The sequence below is a fragment of the Melanotaenia boesemani genome, chromosome 8 (genome assembly GCF_017639745.1).
Source record: "Melanotaenia boesemani isolate fMelBoe1 chromosome 8, fMelBoe1.pri, whole genome shotgun sequence".
NCBI lineage: Eukaryota > Metazoa > Chordata > Actinopteri > Atheriniformes > Melanotaeniidae > Melanotaenia > Melanotaenia boesemani.
In genome coordinates this window covers 18154777-18174644 of record NC_055689.1, presented here as the reverse complement: position 1 = coordinate 18174644, position 19868 = coordinate 18154777, and the positions used below count along the sequence as shown (strand labels likewise).

Sequence of the window (19868 nt, the reverse complement as noted above, 5' to 3'; positions counted from 1 at the left end):
TAAATTCAGATTAGATGGCAAGAATAACACAAAAGTGACAAAAGACGTGTCATTTCAATTTTATTTACAAGGCATCTGAGCAAGACAGCAGTCAGTCTATTTTTATCCTGCAAGTATTTTTTAAGGCATACTTAGAATTATTCTCCCTGACCTTCCGTGAGCTAGAGATTTCCTTGGAATTGGTTTAGTTTAGTTTAAGATATTCATTTATTGTAACAGTCTAAGAGTTGTTAATCAGTTTGGATCTATTCAAATACTTAGATCACATTAAATGGGCACATATGAAATAGAGTGCACTGGCTTCTTCAGGGTTTTAAGGGTGGGCCCATCACATCCTTTTCCAAACATTTTTGATGTGTAAAGACAAAATACTCACTTTACTTACATTTTAAGTAGCATGTTTCAGATTCTATGTACTGTAATCAGTATTCAGATATAGATACGGGGGCGAAAGTATAACTGTTTTCTACTATCTACTAGTCAGCATATCTGTCCACGGCATACGGTCATGTGACCCACACTCAGCCATCTTGTCGAAAACGAAGAGAGAGAGACACAACACGCATACAAACCCTGTGCTGTCAGAACTAGCTGAGGTAAGACAGCCAAAGTTTGATACACTAATCAGGAAAATTCGCACATTTGAGTCAAGTGTCATGTCAAAGGCGCATATTCTGACGAGCGAGGGTGATTAGAAGTGATGTTAAACCACCATGTTAATTCGGCCTTGCAGCACCGGACTTTGGTGTGTATGTATGCGGGTCCAGGCCGTGAGAAGTGCGGTGCGGTTTGATGAGGAAATGTTGTGAATCCAGGCTACTGGGAAGGCCGCGTGTAGCTAGTAGCTAATCTGTTAGCGTGCTAGCTACTAGTGTTAATCATGTAGATCATTTTCCATAGGGACAGTTATGCGAAATATGTGAATGATTAGATCAACTATAATATTGTTAACATATATGTAAATATCCGTCTATGGCAATGTATACTTTGAATGCGTTGCGATAGAATATTGCTTGCAAAGAGCTCGCTAACGTGCTAGTACAGCTGGCTGTCGAGTCGCTGGCTAGAGAAAATTCTTGGTGGCAACAGCGTGTGGCTGACGGGTGTTTAACAGCGACCCTACAGCGACCTTTCAGCTTAACAATGACTGTACCTTAAGCTTTTAACCGAGAAGAAGTGGGGTGGCTAATGTCAGATAATGTATGTGAATGGTTCATATCACTTATTTGTTTTGGTAAGCTCACTGATTTAGCCAGCGCAATGATGGCAAGCGAGGGTAGTTTATACTTAACCTTCCTGACCATCATCGCTCGTATTAAGCTTTTCAAGCCAACTTTAGAAAATGTTAGTAACGCAAGAGGAACGTTAGGTAACGTTAACGGCATATTCCCTTTCGATTTAAATCTACGTTAAAAGTTTTGGCTCTGTGTCTAATACAAGGTAAAACATTTTTATCATTTTATACAAAGTTTCATTTAATCATTCAGTTAGTTTCCATGTATGCCAACCCCCCTTTCCTCAACGCGAGAAGAAACTAGTCAAAGTTGTTGAATGCAGAGCAAGGCAGTTGGTAATTTATCCCTCGTAAATCATTTCAAAGAAGCCTTAACGTCATGCAAACTAAGCCAGGTTTTGCTTTATGTCAACACGATTTAATGCACAAAACGCACAGGAAACTTGGCAAAGTTCTTGCTCAACCTTTTAGAGTTCCTGTGTTAATCACCCTAACTGGTAACTTACACGTGCCTTACCCAAGCTTCCATATGGCTAGTATGTCTCATTGTGAGACCATTACTGTCCCCTCTTGTGCCTCATATTTGTGGAGGCCATGCTACATTTATAGCTTCTTCCTGTTATGGACGTTCGTGTACACAAATGACTAATTTTGTGACCACAACATGATTATTATGATCATCATCATTATTTTCTTAATGTATTTATTTAATTTTCAAGTTTATTTGGTGAACAACACATCCGTTGTCAATTACAGGTGTCTTGACATACACTCCCAGGCTGGGAGACTTCCTAAAATAGCTTTAGCAGATTGAAATTGTACACGGGTTGTAAGCTTGTGGGATGGGCCGTATATCTTAAGGAGCTGGAATACATAAAACTGAGTAACAAAACTTTATTTTCCCAATAGTGTCCAACAGACTTATGTAACGGATGCAGAATTATCTCAAGAAAGTGACAGTTGCAGTAGGTACTGACATTAGTTAAGTTGTAATATTTGCAAAGATGTAAACCTATTTAGGATGTGTGCTAGATGATTTTGGCAAAGTAGGACAGTAGTTGCACTGTGTGTTTCTGTGACACACACGCTTACAAATGGCTGCTTATTTAGTTTTTTCCTGTCAAAACATGCATGAACCCTACATTTTTGAGTAATGTGAGCAAAACTGAAATCCTGTTCCACCGAATTATTGGTTAATGCTTGTCAATCAAAATATTGCTAAATTAAGCCAGAGCGTAAATGTGTGATGCTAATGCTTTTCTTTCTTTCTTTTGATGTTTGTAGAACTTCAAGGAAGAATGGCCGAAACCCAGACACTTAACTTTGGACCAGAATGGTAATTAAACTGGCGTGAATGAATGATTAGTGTGTGAGAAGTGATTTTTGACTTGTGAGACACTTTTTTTTCCCCCGTCTCAACCCGGAGCTTTTGCATGCATGTCCCAACTTGCTAACTGATTCCTCAGCTGTACTTGTCTCCTGTTCCTCTGTCCATCCTTTTTGTTTAACTAAATTGTCTTGCTTTGCAGGCTCCGTGCCCTGTCTGGAGGTGGTGGTGGCAGTGGTGCTGGTGGAAGCAGCACCATTGTTGCCTCTCCACCCCTCTCACCTGCGTTGCCAAAGTATAAACTTGCAGACTATCGTTACGGGAGAGAAGAAATGTTAGCACTTTATGTAAAGGATAACAAGGTGGGTAGGTCCATAATATCAGCAGTTGTCAGCACAGCCTTGAATAAGAACTAATATGGAAACAATGTTAGTGCCAAGACTAGGTTTTCATTCTCTTTATTTATTGTTCTGTAACAGAGTCTTCAAAGCCTTGTTAGTTTTAGTGTTTAAGCAAAGGGTTTTGTATTTTTCTCACCCAGATCCCTATAGACTTACATGATAAGGAGTTCTTACCAATATTGCAAGAGGAACCCTTGCCACCTCTGGCACTTGTGTCTTTTACAGAGGAGGAACAGGTGAGAGTATTTGTCATATTGTCAGGTATCTTGGTTTAAATGTTAAGTATATGTGGGACTAATACAATAGATCAGAATTGATTGCATAAATGTTATAGAAGATCATTTGACTTCTTAACTGTCACTTCTTGGAATATGTTGACTAGGTGCAAAATATAGAGTGGCGAGTTGACTGTTTCTCCCCTTTCCTCCCTTCCCCCTGTTTGTATTTGCAGAGAAATTTTTCCATGTCTGTAAACAGTGCAGCTGTTCTTCGGCTGACAGGGCGAGGAGGTGGACCGATAGCTGGGGCACCAAGAGGCCGAAGTACATCAAGAGGTAGAGGTAAGAATTCAGTCAAGATCATGCACAGATGAATTATGTTTCCTTCTACTTTGTCAAGGTGAAATATCTGAAGGGCTATGTTTATAATGTGGAACTGATATAGCATATTTTGCTTTGAGATTGGCATTTGTTTGATCTGCTTATCTGTTTTGTGCAGCTTCAGAGGAGTTCCAAAAAATTGCCGAGATTATTTTGAGGAGCTCACCAATTTTTTTGACTGATTCACTGAGTGGTTCGTCCACCTGAAGTGTCTGGGCGGCATGCACAACTTTTATGTTCCTGCTACACTTTGCAGCTGTTTCGGTCATGTAATTATTTTAAAAAATAATTGCTTTTTGAACATTTTCAAATTGATATTGGATAGTCACGTGCCACATTGCGATTTATTGATTAAAAAGTGAATCTGCTCTCCCCTATAAGAGATAAGCGCCCATCTAATTAGATGCTCTGTGATTTATACAGACTGGTATATACTTCAGATGACCTCTGTTGTGCCACATTTTAACATGTTAAAAAATTAATCTTTCATGGTTTGGTTATAAATGGGAAGCATATAAATGTTCAAGTAATCAGTTGTTGAGATTAACACAAATTATTTAAAACAAAAGTCATTTTAAGAAAGACAGAGTACAATCAGACTGTATGGTTTCTGTTGATTGTCACAAAGAGGATGGATTTGATTGAAAAACATGTTTACTACCTTTTAGACAAACGAGGAGAACATAGATAGTGGTTCTTTCATTAAACCTGTGTGTTTGTTTGGTAAGGAATATGGTGTCAATTTGAAATACAACCAATGTCTATAGTGACCAATAACTTTAGGGAAATGGGTTAGGTTTTTCTGGTCAGCTGATGGGAAAACATATCAAATATTTTGTCCAAGACCATGTTAAACATTGAACCCAAGGGTAATATGAAGGAATCACCTTATTTTTAGCATTTATCTCATTGTGATTTTTAGGTCGGGGAAGAGGTGATGGAGGATTTTACCAAAGAAGTTTTGATGATGTGGAAGGTTTTGGTCGTGGAGGGAGGGAGATGCACCGCTCTCAAAGCTGGGAAGAAAGGTACTTGAATTTCTGATTTCGAGTTTTGTGGTTAAACAGGCTTTTGTTTTAGCCATATACAGATGTTCAGTCCTTTTTAGTCATGATTATACATGTTTGTTTTGCTTCATGTTTCCTCACCAGGGGTGATAGAAGATTTGAAAAGCCAGGTCGAAAAGACCCAGGTTGGTGTCACATTTTGCGGCTCAAATAATCAATACATGATGTATCTTCGGCAAGTTCACTGGGTTAACCTTTGTTTGCTCTCTATGAATGTGGCAGATGCTGCTCCAGGACATTTTCAGATTAATCACAGTAAGTATGCACTGTACAAGTTTAAAAAGTAACCTGCTGGATTTTTTTTTGAGATGCAGATGATATTATTTGATTTTATTTGTTTGGTTTTTGTTGTTTTTATAATAAATTTTTTAAATATTCACTATATAAAATAGTTTTAAGTTTAACTTTGCTGTCTATTCAACCTCATTGGCATCACCCTCACCTGTGGTTCTACACTACTTTTTCAGTCCGAGGCAACTATGAGGACGGTGGGACAGGATTACCAAGGAAACACGACTTTACGCGATCAGAGAGTGAGAACTGGCGTACTTCTCGTGATGATCAGAACGGTGAGGATGATGAGGGGGGCTGGCGCCTGGCAGGTTCTCGACGGGAAAGTGACCGGTGGTGCCCCCCGAGCCCAGGTGGGCACTGGATCAACTACCTCACCCATACATTTATCATAGGTTAATCATCTTTGGTAAATGTATTGGTGGTAAACTGTCATTTTAATTATCCTGTTTAGGTAAAAGGTGGATTTGTGTCAACAACCTCTTTGATACTGTGTGCACTTATTTTAACACAACAAATTTTTATTGGGGAGTATTTTCACATCCACATTTTTCTGATTGGCCTCAATACGAGTTTGCATAAGTTAGCCACTTTAAAACAACCTGCAAAATATTGTTGAGGTTATTGTAGACGTTCAGCTGCTGTGCATTCTGGCTCAGGAACTTGTTCTGTCGATGGATAGGTGGAGGGTAAATCCTTGAGCTGTTACTTGTGTATGTCAGATTGCACCTGAGCAGCTTTGCACTGGAACTGGTCACATTGTCCTGTTTGTTGGGGCCCTTCCATTTCTTTCACACTGGGACCGTGTCAAGACGCTGAGCACCCACTAGTGCAGTCCTCTGAGCTGGATCCACAAGGTCACAAAATCACAGGAGAATTGAAGAACCTCGTGATTCTAAACTTCCAGGATAAACGTCTTGTTGGCCATGATGAAAAAAAAAAAAAAAAAACTGAGACCCCTTGACCGATGAATGACATAATGTTTACATAGTTCAGAGAGCACAAATCTGCAAAGGAGCTTTTATTCTGAAATTTTCTGGAAACGTTTACACTGCTCCCATGTCTAATTTCCTGTCTGGCCCTATATGAACTGCTGAGCTTGACGTGTTCTGGAAGTGTGGTCCGTCAAAAATAGACTCGGTGCATATGTTTAGCAGAGAGCCATGACAAGGCGCTTCTGGGACGCTTCTGACGTGCCGTGGCACGCGTGGTGTAAACTAAACTATTGACTAAAACAGCCACAAATGGCTCTGGAGGCTGCAGCGCACATGGAACACGGCGCATGAGCACCTGGTGGAAATTGGCCTTTAGAGGAGCTGAAGGTGAATGTGCTGCATCAGTGCTAAGTGGAGTGGTACATGTCAAAGTAACATTGACATGAATGAGTGGACTCAAGGTTTCCAATCCTGTTCACTTCGTCTTTCAGGGGTTTTTGGTGCTGATGATTGATTAATTGATTCACTTGGCAAGTGCTGTATTGACTTTCTTATTCTTTTGACTTAACGGTACAAAAGTCATGCGCATACCTTATTCTATTGTATCTTGATTTTTTTTTTTTACTTTTATTAGATAGTTTCCACATTAAGTATACATGAATAAAGGTAACATGTTGTCAAACTGATGTGTGTACAATTAAACTTTTGTGCCATTTATTTATTTATTGATTGATTTATTATTACCCAGATGGGCCTCGGTCAGCAGGGTGGCGGGAACACCCCGACCAACGGCGACGTTTCCCATTCGATGCAAGAGAAGACGAGCGTGGCTACAGGAGGCCGAGGTCAGGCAGTGGCAGCCTGGAGGATGAGAGGGACAGCTTACCAGAGTGGTGTCTGGAGGATGCAGATGAAGAGGCGGGCACATTCGACTCATCAGGAGCCTTTCACTCCCTTAAGGTGATACTTTACACAAAGACCAGTTCCAAAAGTACTTGACACACTGATTATATATTTTGGGATGTCAACTGGACTGGACAATTAAAGAATAATGGAAGCTTTTTGGGATGAACTCTGTGCCACATTTCCTGTAATTGTGTCTTTTCTTTTGCTATCAGAAAGCCTCAAAGGAGCCAATCCTGGAAGAAGCAGAGCTAGATTTCAAACCCTTGGAAGAGTGTGAGGAGGGCCTGGAGGATGAGGACGGCCCACCAAAGGAGACCAAAGAGACAGAAAAAGAGTCCATCAGAGACGCTGACAGAAGAGGTCAGAGATTTTAATTATCGGATAATTTATTTTCAAATTGAAAAAGCTGTTGAATTTGCAATAGACCTCTTTATTCAAGGCTGTGCACACACGTTTACCACAAAAAAAAGCATATATATATAAGGACTGTCAAAAGTAACGTTAACGGTGGTAACTAATTTATGTAATTAAATGTTAATATTAATGCATGCGCCACGTGACAAGCTACACACATCCTTCATTTCTGTTATGACAGCGGGATATGGAGAGGTCTGATGGAAAAGATGAGCCACACCTGCACTTTTCCTGCATTCTGTTTTTAAACTTATCCTGCACCAACGTTTGCACCAATGTGTCTGCTCTAGTGGCTCTCTGGTCATCTCCGTGTTTGAGCAGCACAGCAGTTTCTTTCCTCTCTCCTCGTGTTGTTCCGTGAGTCATGACGGCGGTCGGTGATCAGCCGATTGGCTTTTCACTCTTGTTGCGTGTGTTCAGCTGAGAAGGAGGGAAGTAGCTGTTCAGGGTTCACACCGTTGCATATTTACCTAAATTATTGTTTTGGCAGGACCCTCAAACCCAATTGTTGGCTGGTGGTAGACGGGTTTATACTTGAGCAATGCAAGGATGGGTTTAGAAAAGTTCTGATGGTTCGCCAGGCAGGAGCACTGACCAGGAACAGGGGGGCACAAATAAGAAAACTAAAAAAGAAATAAAACACACAGCCTAAGCAGAGCAGTCCAAACAGTGTCTGGACGGTGCCGTGCCATCTTGGAATATATGCATCATGATTACAATTTGAAGTTTAGATACAGTATAAATGTTGAAATTTTTCTTCAGATTGTTTGAAAGCATTAAGGAAACAACTAGATTTTGTGACACAAACATGCACACATGGACTGTGGAGCCATATCAGCAGCATGTGGATACTGTAGTCATGTTTGGTGTGTGAAAAGTGCATCAAAATTAAAGTTTACAACATAACTACAAGGTAAAAGATGTTTCTACATGTCATATTTATTTATGTTTTATCTTCCATAGCAGACAGAGCAAATTGTGACTGTATTCTTGTGTCAGATGCTCTTAAGGTTAATGCAGCCAGAATCTCTTCCTCACTCCCACTGGAAACCATCCTAAGGTCTCTGATGTAATTTAGTCATCTTGTTTGCAATGTTTTTTAGACTGTGAGCAATCTAATGTAAACCGGGAAGAGATGTTTAGGTTGTGATGTTGTAACAGGGTTTTCAGAGTGTGTGAGCTTTACTGTAAACATTAGTCTTGCTCTGCCGATTTGAAAATTTCATATGTACCTGTCAAATGTTTGGACACACCTAAAAATTAACTGCATTGATGTTCAGCTCAAATTCACTTTGTTCAAGACACAGTAGCAGCAAATACTGGCACCTTCGTCCACCAGCTGTCATGAAATAGAAGCTGAATGGTGGCATTGTGAAACCATGTGACCTGAACATGATTGAAGAATTAGTATGTGTTGAATATTCTCTCATGCTCTTTGGCATTTCCTGACATGTTATCCATAAGTGTACTAAGAAAACCTCATCTTTGGTGGTGTCTACTGTTTGTTTCAGAGTTGGCCATTGCTTCAGAAGAGACTTCAGCTGTTGTTCCACCTGTTGCTCCGACTCTCTCAGGGTCCCTTCCCCCTGCACAGTGTTTGCCCCCAAACAAGCCCAGCAGAACAGAGGAGCCTGAGAGGCCAGCTGAACGGCAGCCCACCCTGGATATTCCCCCAGAGCCCTGCAAAGCCCCCATGCACGTCCCCATGACTACTAGCATGCTCGAGTCTCTTCCGATGACCCACATTTCCACTACCCTGGCCGGTTAGACTTGTTTTTTTTTTATTTAACCTTTATTTAACCAGGAAAGTCCCATTAAGATTACAAACATCTTTTGCAAGTGAGTCCTGGCCAAGAGGCAGCAAAAAGTATCAGTTACAACAATTAACAATCAAATTACTTACAAATTAAGAAAAACAACTACAAGTTAAGGAGGCTGTCTCAAGTGCTCTGTCTGGATTTAGTCATTCAATGAAACAAGTTGGTTATTTCAAGTCCTTTTGCATCATGTTCCATGTGGAAGTGGCATAGAAGACAAAGGGCCTTTGTCTTCATTGTCATTGTAAAAATAACACATTTTCTTTGAGAAAAAAAAAATCTCATCTGCTGTTTTGTTCTATTTTATGCAGAAGTATCTGCTCCATTAACAACTGTCCAGCTACCACAGCAAAAGCCAATAGAAGTTCCTGTAGCAATGAACAATCCTTTACCCTTCCCTTCAACTATAATGGCACCTATTGGCAGGCCCATCACTGTGCCACATGACACTGATGAAGATGAAGGACTGAAACATTTTGAGCAGGTAAGTTCTGTAAGCTTTTAACTTAAACATGCCAGTAGTATTGCTGTCCTAGAATTCCACTTGTCATCAAACATTTCCTGTGGTGATAATTTTATATACATATAAAAAAAGACTTTGTTGTTAATAATGTGATAGATATTTTTTTAGTTTCCAATAAATGATCATAAAAAGTTTTCATTGCAGTTTTCATTTATTTAACTAACCTGCGGAAAAGGAGCAATTCTATTTTTGTTAAGTTTTACTGATTTTAAATGGACCAATGAGTAGTGCAATACCTTTTTCTTTATCTTTTTCTTTTCCAAATCGTATCCAGGAGGCAGAAAAGATGGTAGCATACCTCCAGGACAGCGGGGTGGATGATGACAGACTTGCCGCAAAGACGCCAGAGAAACCCAAACCTGCAGGCCTGCCTCTTACCCATGAAGCTGCTCTCAAGTGGTTTTACAAAGACCCACAGGGGGAGATACAGGGTGAGAATGTATTCAGTTTTCTTTGCATAAATCTTCACATTCTGTACATTGATCTTAAAAGTACTTGTATAAACCCCCAACTCCCCTTTACTCACCCAGGTCCGTTCAGTAATCAAGAGATGTCAGAATGGTTTCAGGCTGGTTACTTCACCATGTCTCTGCTAGTCAAAAGAGGGTGTGATGAAGTATTTCAACCTCTGGGAGAAATTATTAAAATTTGGGGAAGGGTGCCATTTGCTTCAGGATCTGCACCTCCACCTCTACAAGTAAGGACCCCTGCAAAATACGGTTCACATGAATTCTAGTATTAATGTTTTATTTGTACCCAGTTTTAAGCCATAGTAACTTAGGGGCTGGATCCTTTAAAGGGAAAAGATGGGAGAAAAGAGAAATTAAAAAGTAGTAAAGCACCTGGTGTGTTCAGTCCTCAGTTTCCCTGCTGTTATTTACTATTGCCAGTTAGTGGCTGTGAATGCTGCTGTCTAAGCTGCATAGAGCTGCATGTTTGCAAAACGCCTTTTCAACTATTTGTAAATGTCCTTCTGTTAACCAGCACTTCTGAGCCTGTCTTCTAACTGCTTTTATAAACCTTGCTTTTGCTGGCTCTTATACCTGCCTGTCAGCCTTTTGTCAACATACTTTACTAAACTTAGTGCCATATAGAAATAAAAAGAAGCATCTTAAGTTGTACATTTATACTCTGGGGCATCTTGTGTAGTACATTGAGTTGCTGGGAAATTGAGACCCCTTCTGGAATGATTTCCAATGTCGTGTTATAAAATCCTCTAGAAAAGCAAACTGGCTTTAAGATGGTTCTAAAGTTTAACCAGCTCTAAAATGGTACAAGGACCAATACCTGGTTCACGTTTGCCAAAAAGTAATTTAAGTAATTCAACATTAATTGCAGTCTAGCCAGTGACCTGCAGATGGTGTTATATACCCACTGTCTTCATTGGTAAACTTTGTAAGAGGGTCGTTGGATTATGATGTCTATTAAAATCCAACGACCCTCCAATGTATAAGATTAAATAATCTTCTTATAATGCAGTTTTGTTTTTCTTTTTTTTATAGTTTAATATCTGTTCATGAATGTAATTTTTATTTCCATTTCAAGTTATATTATGTAATATTTAAACCATAAAACTGCATCAAGCAACTGTTGTTTCTTTTCTGCATAGATGCAGCTGTGTATAAATGTTTCACTGGAGCATGCAGCTTCTCTGTCTGTGCATGTTGCATTTCATGCTGATAAACTTATTTGTTTTGACAACCACTCAGGCTACTCTGTCAGACTGGACAGACAGAGGTTTTTCTTTATGGCATTAACAACCTTCTTTCTTTAAAAACGACTCCCACCAAGAGATCTAAGTTGTAGGTCAAGTTTTTACCTCAGTCAAGAGATTGTTTAGCTCTTTGGTTGACTTCTAGTTTGGTTTTGGCTTGTTTCAGAATCTGATTCTGCTGCTCTAGTGGGTCCCCCCCAATCCTACCTTAAGCCCTGAGGCGCTCTCTTGTCTTGGGAAATGCAAGGCCTGTGTGTTGCATCAAGTCTTAATTACTTAGAAAGTTAAATCACTAAAAGATATATTTTACATGGCTGAAAGTTCCTCATCAGAGTTTGTGCTGGCAGATTTCAGGTTTCTAAACCACACTTGGGCAAGCTTTCACCTGGACACGGAAGTGATTCTAAATAAGCTGTAATGTTGCAAATCCTGCTTCCAGGTAGAAAATTTAAACTCACAGATTAGGTGACTTCAGAGAAGCTTTCTACTTTCAACAGACTTTAAAACTGCTCTCTGCTTTCAATTATATACACCGCTAAAAAAAAAAATAAAATAAAGGGAACACATAATCATTACCGTGTAACTCAAAGTAAGTCACACTTCTGGGTTATCAGTCTGTCCAGTGATACTGATCATTAGTCAGTTTCACCTAACCAGTAACAGTCTGGGGAGGCATTTGCTTGGAAGGCTGTGCAGACTTCCATGTGCTAGCCAAAGGTATCCTGACTGCCATTAGGTACCAGTACTCAGACCCATTGACAGACCATATGCTGCTGCAGTGGGACTTTGGCATTATGTGGCGGGAGTGTGTCAGCAGTTCCTGCATGACAAAGCTATTCCAGCTATGGACTGGCCTACCTGTTCACCAGACCTGAATCCAGTCCAGCACCCCTGGGACATCTTGCCTCATTCCATGCACTGCCACCACGCCCTGATGGGTTAATGATTTTTATTTCCATTGGTCATTCTTATGTTTTTATTCTCAACACATTCCACTATGTAATGAATAAAGATTTTCATTTGGAATATTTCATTCATCAAGATCTTGTTTTTCAAGCGTTTTTTTTTTTTTTTTTTTTAGCAGTGTATATCAGTTTAGGGTAAAATATTGTGGAGAAATTAATAATTTAAAAAAATATATATTAGAGGGGGGACTCTGAACTTGTCTTTTTTTGTTATGCTGTTATTTATTTAGATTCTTGTCTCTTGTGTTTACAGGCAGATGGTGACCAAGAAAGGTTGAAGAGGCAGCAGGAACTGACTGCTCTCAATCTTTACCAGTTACAGCAGCTCCAATATCAATACCTCCTCAGGTACACGAGGCTCAAATCTGACACTTTGATGAGCACACACCCCACTGCAGACTTCCCAAGCTTCCTCTGTAGAGATAAATTATAATGACCCTTGTTCGAGTGTGTAGCATAATCTTGATGGCTTGTGCGATTGATAGGTTTCCCTTTTGATTTCCACCTGTATTTTTTATTTATTGACTTTTTTTTTATATCAAAGTAGAAATGCCCTAAAGAAAGCTTAATACACTAATTTAAAGGTTTTCCCAGTGTCCATACTATTCCCCATCTAGTTTTATTGGCCAGTAGATTAGATATGAGTAAGCAACCGTAAAGTAAATAATCCCTGCTCTACAAACTCACATTTCTATAATCCCACTGTTCTCGCATATTGTGATGTATGATCATTTATCTAATTTTAATTTATATGAAGTCAAAAATATATTAAATCTCAAACAGTGGTCGATGACAGAAAAACAGAACTTTTCTGTAAAAACAGGTGTGGAGCAGAGACAACATGAGTTAAACTGGTTTTTCAACTTTCTGTTTTTTTTTTTTGTTTGTTTTTTGTTTGTTTGGAGGAGGTACCATTGGTTATGTGTTACCTTGCTTTTAGTTTTTTCTTCAAACAAAAATAGAGCTTCCTGCTTCTGTTGTGATTTGATTCGGGCATCTACCATTGTATGTAAATAATCAGCCGATTGGTGTCGTTTCTGTTTTTTCATGCAACTTTTCTTCCTCACTTGTCTCCCTTCGTACAGGCAGCAGTATGCCCAGGCACTGGCCCAGCAGAAAGCTGCAGTTCTTAGTTCAGCTCCTCTCCAGCAGCAGCAGCAGCATCAACAGCAGATCAACCTGCTTCTACAGCAATACCAAGCTCTTAAGATAAGGTTGACAGCTATTACTTTTTCCACAAACATGTTTTTTGAAGCACTGCCTCTGAATCATCATTGAACCCCAGCTGAATAAGTCCTTCAGTTGTCAGAAATCTTACCTCGAAGTATCATTAAGGAAGCATACCATTAAGTTATGTTTTCCGTCCTTTTGTTTTCGTAGAGCTTCTGATAGCCTTCTACCTCCTGTTACCCGATCCCTGTCTGTACCAGACTCTGGTTCTGTGTGGGAAATGCAGAACCCATCCTCTCAGGCTTCCTGCACTCCAAACCTCCAACAAGCTGCTACAAGCAGTGGGTTTCTCATGCTAAATGTCTTACATTGTTGGAACTGAAACACACAATATTTTATTTATCATGTTATTTTATTGTCAACAGCATGGGAAGGCAGCAGTGTATGGGATTTGCCAATAGATTCTATGGCACAGGCTCCAACTATTGAGCAGATGCAGCAGTTTGAGAAAGCAAAGTCTGCAAAGGTAAGAATAATTTCCTCACCCTAAATTTTGTAAGCTGTTGGTGCTCAAACAGAAGTGCAGAGTACCCTCTGATGGATCAAACACAAGCCTGTTCACATGTAACATTAAAATGTACACTTGAATCTAACTTTGACTCTCCTAAAAGCTTGAATAAAAGCAAATGGACTTCCTTTTCTTGATTGGTTAGGATGTTTAACTTCTCATATGAAAGTATTCTTCAGTGAAGAGACCACACAATCTTTGAAGTAAATTCCACATCCTTAATTGCAGTTCTCTTCAAACTTGTGCACAAATTATTTTGTAAACACATGGCTTTCTGGATGCTATTGAGCTCTTATCAAAGAGCCTCAAATTTTCCCTGCACAGATGAATTGTAGTGGCAGCTTCTGCTATTAAGGGGGCCTTTACACCAGCTTTGTTGATTTGTCTCCTACTCCGTTTGCCGGTAAAAAGTCTGCTTCATTTGGACTAATGTGAATGCGCAAACAAATTGTCATTCAAATCAAAGAAGTGGACTCACTTCACCGACAAATCCAGGCCTTGGTCCATTTCGAGCGGACCAAATAGACCAAATAAAAAGAGGACTACTGTGGAATAAAAGGTTGTAATAGAATCTGATCAACCCAAGACTTCCAGGATCTGATGCAGCTCCATATTTAGTTATGTACTAGAAACCAACGTTGTTCTGCATTAACCAATAGATGAACAAGTTTCCTTCTTCGTTGTGCGTCTCGTCTTCTCCTTAAGTAATTCTTGATTCAATGTTGCCTTTGGCAGAGAGTGGAGCACATTTTTAAAAGGTCAGATTTGTTTGAGAAGTGAAGCATGAACGCAGTATCGATCCAGATGAATGTTGCTAATGGACCGATTCCCTAGTTGGACAGAGTCTAGCTGACTATCCTGGTCTGAGTGCACCCTAAGTCATTCACATGTAAACGAAGACTGGCCTCCTGTTTAACAAAATGTAATATACATGCTAACTTTGAACATTTTTCGCTTTGTTCATGTGAAGTTTGGACAGCTGTTATTTATTGAAAGATGTGCTGTCGTGTAACAGTTGGAGCTGGAGAGACGTGAGGCAGAAATGAGGGCAAAACGGGAGGAAGAAGAGAGGAAACGTTTGGAGGAAGCTCTCAGAGCACGACAGGAAGAAGAACGGAAACGCCTAGAAGAAGAGGAGCTAGCACGGCAAAAACAGGTCAATACTTTTAGTATCAGTTTAAACAGTGAAAGCCTCCGAGTTTCCGTTTCGTTGAGAAACCCTTTTTTTTCCCCACTGGCACTGAGACTGACCTAATGTTGGATGACTTTAGGAGGAAGCACTGAGACGGCAAAGGGAGCAAGAAGAGGCACAACGCAGGCAAAAGGAGGAGGAGGAGAGATTGGCACATGAGGAAGCTCTTAGAAGATTAGAGGAAAGGCGGAGAGAAGAGGAAGAGACAAAGAAACGGGAAGACTTCCTTCGCAAACAGGTAAACTCACATAGATGTTTTTTTTTTTCTTTTCTTTTTTTCTGTTTCGGGGGGGGGGGCGTGCATGCATGGGAAGGTGAGTAATATCACAAATGTGTCCAATGTTAAGTTTGTAGAAAAAAAGGCCTGAACATCAAACTGTTTTTTTCTCTGTGGAAGAGCATTGTAACTTTCATGTATAGTTGACGTCATTTCACAAAAGTTATTTGAATGGTGAGTTTTGTCAGGTTACACTACCAATATAAAATCTGGATTTTACCAAAGCAAAGCAACAGTCTGGAAATGCTTCACCTAACTGGATAGGAAGTCACATGACCACTTTTTTTGATACACATTCTTGTTTAACTTTGATCTCACCAGCTGAGGCAACCCCAGACCTTTTGCTCAGTTAAACCTAGGCAATGTGCTTTAGTCTTTATTGTTGATTGGTCTTATAGTTTAATATTCTGTGTTTCTCTGTTTTATTTATTTCTGCTTAATGTTTTATTATTCTCTGTTTCATTAGGAAGAGGAGCGCAGAAAGCAGGAGGAGCTAGAGGCATTGAGGAGGCGTGAAGAGGAACAGAAGCGGGTGGAGGAAGAGGCAGCAGCTGCTGCAGCTGCTGCTGCTTTAGCACAGCAACAAGAGGAGCAAAAAAGACGGGAGCAGGAGGCTCAAAGACAACAGGAACTGCAGAGACAGAGACAACAGCAACAAGAGGCCCTCAGAAGACTGCAACAGCAGCAGCAACAGCAGCAGCAGCTTGCACAAATGAAGGTAAGGGCTCCAGACAAGTAGGAATCAAATTACTGATAAACTTAAGTCGACTTAATGTTGACAATGATCTCGTCCTGCTTTGCAGCTTCCATCCTCTTCTAAGTGGGGACAACAGTCAGCCAACACTCTAAACCAGACTCAGAATGCCCTGTCATTGGCTGAGATCCAGAAACTAGAAGAGGAGAGAGAACGACAGTCACGTGAGGAGGTAGGAACAGCAGCAGCGGACCTCCAACTCAGCTTGGTGGTGTTTGATTACTCTGTCACAAGTGCCTCCTTCATTATTTCACTTGTGGAACGTTTAGTGATAATTTCTGTTTCTGTAAATGTTTTTTGTTCTTCTGTCACACAAATGCTGTTGAACTTTCTTTAATCCCAGTTGCAGTTGATCTGGAGCCTTATTAATTGTATGTTGAGCAGTATATTACTCTTGAGCTTATCTATTTGATAAGTAAAGTTTTCTGAGTATTGCATGCAACTTTAAAAGAACGTACCATTTTATGCATATTTATGTGCCTATCACACTCACAGCAGCGACGTCAGCAGCAAGAGCTCCTGAAACAACAGCAACAGCAGGCCCTGCAACAGGCACAGCAGTCCCACGCCAAGCTGTCTGGTTGGGGTAATGTGGCCAAACAGCCAGTCATCACAAAGTCTTTGCTCGAAATTCAGAGAGAAGAAGCCCAGCAGATGAAGCAGCGGAAGGAGCAGCAGCACCAACAGCAGCAGCATCCTATCACCACCCAACAGACCCGACCTCAAAGCAGAACTGTATGTAAATACAAGTATATCGTGGCATTTAATACCGAGATCAGTTGTGAAATTAAGTAATTGTGACACAGCAGAATGTGTTCCAACTGTTACAGAATCCATATTAATATCCATTCAACTAATAACTAACAATAGATTATTTTTTCCATATTTACAACTTAACATTAATCTGCAAGCAAGTTTCTAAAATTTCTTTCATTCTGTTATGAGTCTGCAAATCATTCAATCAGTACAATTTATTTTTAAATAAATATTTTAGTAATTTTCTGTCCCCAAATGCAAAACACTCTTTAAGATTTACTGCTTTTTGCATGATTTATGTTCTAAGGTGAAAACCTTTGGGGTTTGAACTGTTGGACAAGCTATTTGCAGACGTCATGCTGTGGACCATCGAGAGCATCCTTTAGCATTTTCTGTATTTTTTTTCTAAATTTTAAAAGTTAGGGGCAGATTTATCTTCAGTACTTGTTATTGTTGACCTTACCCTGAAATGCTTCTTCATAAATGTCTCTTTTCTTTTACAGACATCTCTGAGTAACTCAGTGTGGGGGTCTGTTAACACCAGCACTAACTGGGGCTCAGACTCCAGCAGTATTTGGGGTGATACCCACAACTCAAACATGGGCTTCTGGGATGAGGCTGTGAAGGAAGTTGTCCAACAACCCCAACAGACTAAAAAAGGCAACACTCAGAAGAACAACAAAGGCAACGCCAACCTCAGGTATTCATTAAAAATGCCAAATTAGAAAAATATCTTAGTCACAGCCTGTGGTGAAATCATGACTTACCATAAGTAGGATATGAGTAATACACAAACAGTATTAACTACATTTGTCTTCCTCTTTGTGCAAAAACAGTAACTCTTTGAGTGGGCGAGCTAATAAGAAGGTAGAGGAGGAAGAAAAGTTGCTGAAGTTATTTCAAGGGGTTGGTAAGAGCCAGCAAGACACCTTCATGCAGTGGTGTGAGCAAACCCTGCACACGCTCAACACAGCCAACAATCTGGATGGTAAATCTTAAAAAAATTTAATTCATTTAAAAATTATTATTATTTTTTAACCTACAGTTTTTAATGGACCCTTATTTGGGACCCAGTCACAAATATTCTCCATATGTCTCTTTCAGTTCCTACATTTGCATCCTTCTTGAAGGAAGTGGACTCTCCATATGAGGTGCATGATTATGTCAGGGCTTATCTGGGGGACACTCCTGAGGCCAAGGACTTTGCCAAGCAGTTCCTGGAACGCCGTGCCAAACAGAACGCTAACCAACAGAAACAGACACCTCTGAACCAACAACAAGCCGTCAAGCAGCAGCAGGTGAGTTAACCTAAACTGGTTAGTCACTGAAACACTCAGCATATAAAGCCCAAATATTTTACTCACATTTTTTAAATACAATCGAGACCTCTTTAAGTTTCACTTCTCAAAAATAGTTTACGTATTGGGCTTACCACCATGAGGCCAGCCAAGACAGATCTTGTGACATAGTGCTGTCATACTTAGTGCAATGTCAGCTGCAACTAATTTTAAAGTACTAAATAATGTTTTCTCTTTAAGGAAACTTACACTACTGATGATATAATAAGTACAAATTAGTTACAACACAAAACTTTGGATTTTTGTTTGTACAAACTACCAGAAATTTAGACCTCTTATTAAAAATGTGCAAACTTTTACCAGTTTTGAAAAAGTTATTATTGAAAGTATTAATTGTTTTGTCTTTCATTCATGATTATTTAAAACTGGTATCAATAAAGTGATAGTACGTAAAGTCTAGAAGTAATAAGGTAAGAAGTTTGTGAGGTGGTGGGTTTTTAAATCTGTGCTAAAGGCATTTTAAAAACATACAGTTTTGATTAATCTTATACAAGTCTTAATTTAAATATCCTTTTCTTTCTAAGGATTCTGTATGGGGAGGAACAGGGTCGTCTTCGCTTTACCAGTCCAACCATACGACTGGCCAGCAGCAGCGTTTTGAGACTGTCACCTCAGGGAAGAAGAAAAAGAAACAGAAGATGGTCCGGGCAGACCCCAGCCTTTTAGGTAAGAGCAAACGTAGATCTACCTAATGCAGGAGAAATGTTTTCATTTTTAAATCTCACTTGCTAATTTGATCTCTTGTGTGTTTATTCAACTTTCAGGATTTTCTGTGAATGCATCGTCTGAGAGGTTGAATATGGGAGAAATTGAAACTTTGGAGGACTTTTAAGAGACTGCGGCCAAGCAAAATCCCAATGACTGTATCCAGTTTGAACAGCAGCTGTCTTACCTAAACTCCTGCCCCTAACTGCATCCACAGCTTCACTTTTGTATTTCAGTTTTCCATTAATCAGCCAGAGTCTGGTCATCTCTTATTAATGTCAAATTGTGAACAAACCATGACGTCTGAGACAGGGTGTGCTTTCTGCTGCAAGTGGACCTGTAACTGGAGCAAAGTGGTGAATGAAACATCCAACTGACCAAATAAGCAACAAACTGAGGGTTCAGCAGACTACCTGGGGAGGCATTGTGCATCACGTCATGTACAAACTCAGAAATGACAGATTTCAAATTTGGCCTCCAGTGTTTGGGTTTTTTTTTTTTTCAAGCTGTGGATATATAGGTGGGGTTGTATGGAAAAGGTTAGAAAGGTAATGCCCATTGTTTTTGTTTTATTTATTGAAAGTTCCACTCTCTCTCTCCCCTCCATCTTCCCTCTTTTCAGCTGGGTGTTCATGGATAATGGCAGTAAAGTAGAGCCCAAGGATTCGTGCCCACTTATGTCCTGTTTTAAGGACATGTTCAAAAGTTCCAACTAGTTATCTATTTCTTGTAAAATACTAGGCTGTTTAAAAGAATAAACTTTCAATTCTGCATCTGTATTATAATATATGAAAATGATCTGCTGGAGTCAATACTTTTTTATTGCAGTATGAAATAATAAAACAGTCTAATGTGTAGGCTGTTGACATCTGTGTCTGAACCATTTAAATAAGTT

At 39.8% G+C, this 19868-nt stretch overlaps 1 protein-coding gene across 3 annotated transcripts; it reads left to right on the top strand.

The window, feature by feature from the left end:
* Window positions 1-499: 499 nt before the first annotated feature.
* Window positions 500-19744, top strand: gigyf2 (GRB10 interacting GYF protein 2). Of its 3 annotated transcripts, none has more exons than XM_041992184.1 (29): window positions 500-596; window positions 2519-2570; window positions 2764-2923; window positions 3103-3198; window positions 3414-3522; window positions 4484-4589; window positions 4713-4753; window positions 4851-4883; window positions 5096-5272; window positions 6603-6814; window positions 6973-7120; window positions 8686-8937; window positions 9303-9475; window positions 9789-9945; window positions 10045-10211; window positions 12447-12541; window positions 13279-13407; window positions 13574-13704; window positions 13789-13889; window positions 14947-15087; window positions 15203-15361; window positions 15867-16118; window positions 16204-16326; window positions 16650-16889; window positions 17414-17610; window positions 17747-17898; window positions 18015-18208; window positions 18793-18934; window positions 19033-19744. In XM_041992184.1, the coding sequence occupies exons 2-29, from the start codon at window positions 2533-2535 to the stop codon at window positions 19098-19100; spliced, it is 3993 nt and encodes a 1330-aa protein (XP_041848118.1). In that variant the 5' UTR covers window positions 500-596; window positions 2519-2532; the 3' UTR covers window positions 19101-19744. The 3 variants fall into 3 exon arrangements, with proteins under 3 accessions (XP_041848118.1, XP_041848119.1, XP_041848117.1); XM_041992185.1 differs by lacking the exon at window positions 500-596 and adding an exon at window positions 727-745; XM_041992183.1 differs by lacking the exon at window positions 500-596 and having other exon boundaries at window positions 5096-5197.
* Window positions 19745-19868: the final 124 nt, after the last annotated feature.

What these genes read in the sequence shown, in the direction of transcription:
- gigyf2 (XM_041992184.1), top strand. Translation starts at nt 2,533, where the DNA reads ATGGCCGAAACCCAGACACTTAACTTTGGACCAGAATG. An exon ending in AAGTACATCAAGAGGTAGAG is followed by an intron (nt 3,523 to 4,483) that starts GTAAGAATTCAG and finishes TGTGATTTTTAG; the next exon opens with GTCGGGGAAGAGGTGATGGA. An exon ending in CCAACAAGCTGCTACAAGCA is followed by an intron (nt 13,705 to 13,788) that starts GTGGGTTTCTCA and finishes TATTGTCAACAG; the next exon opens with CATGGGAAGGCAGCAGTGTA.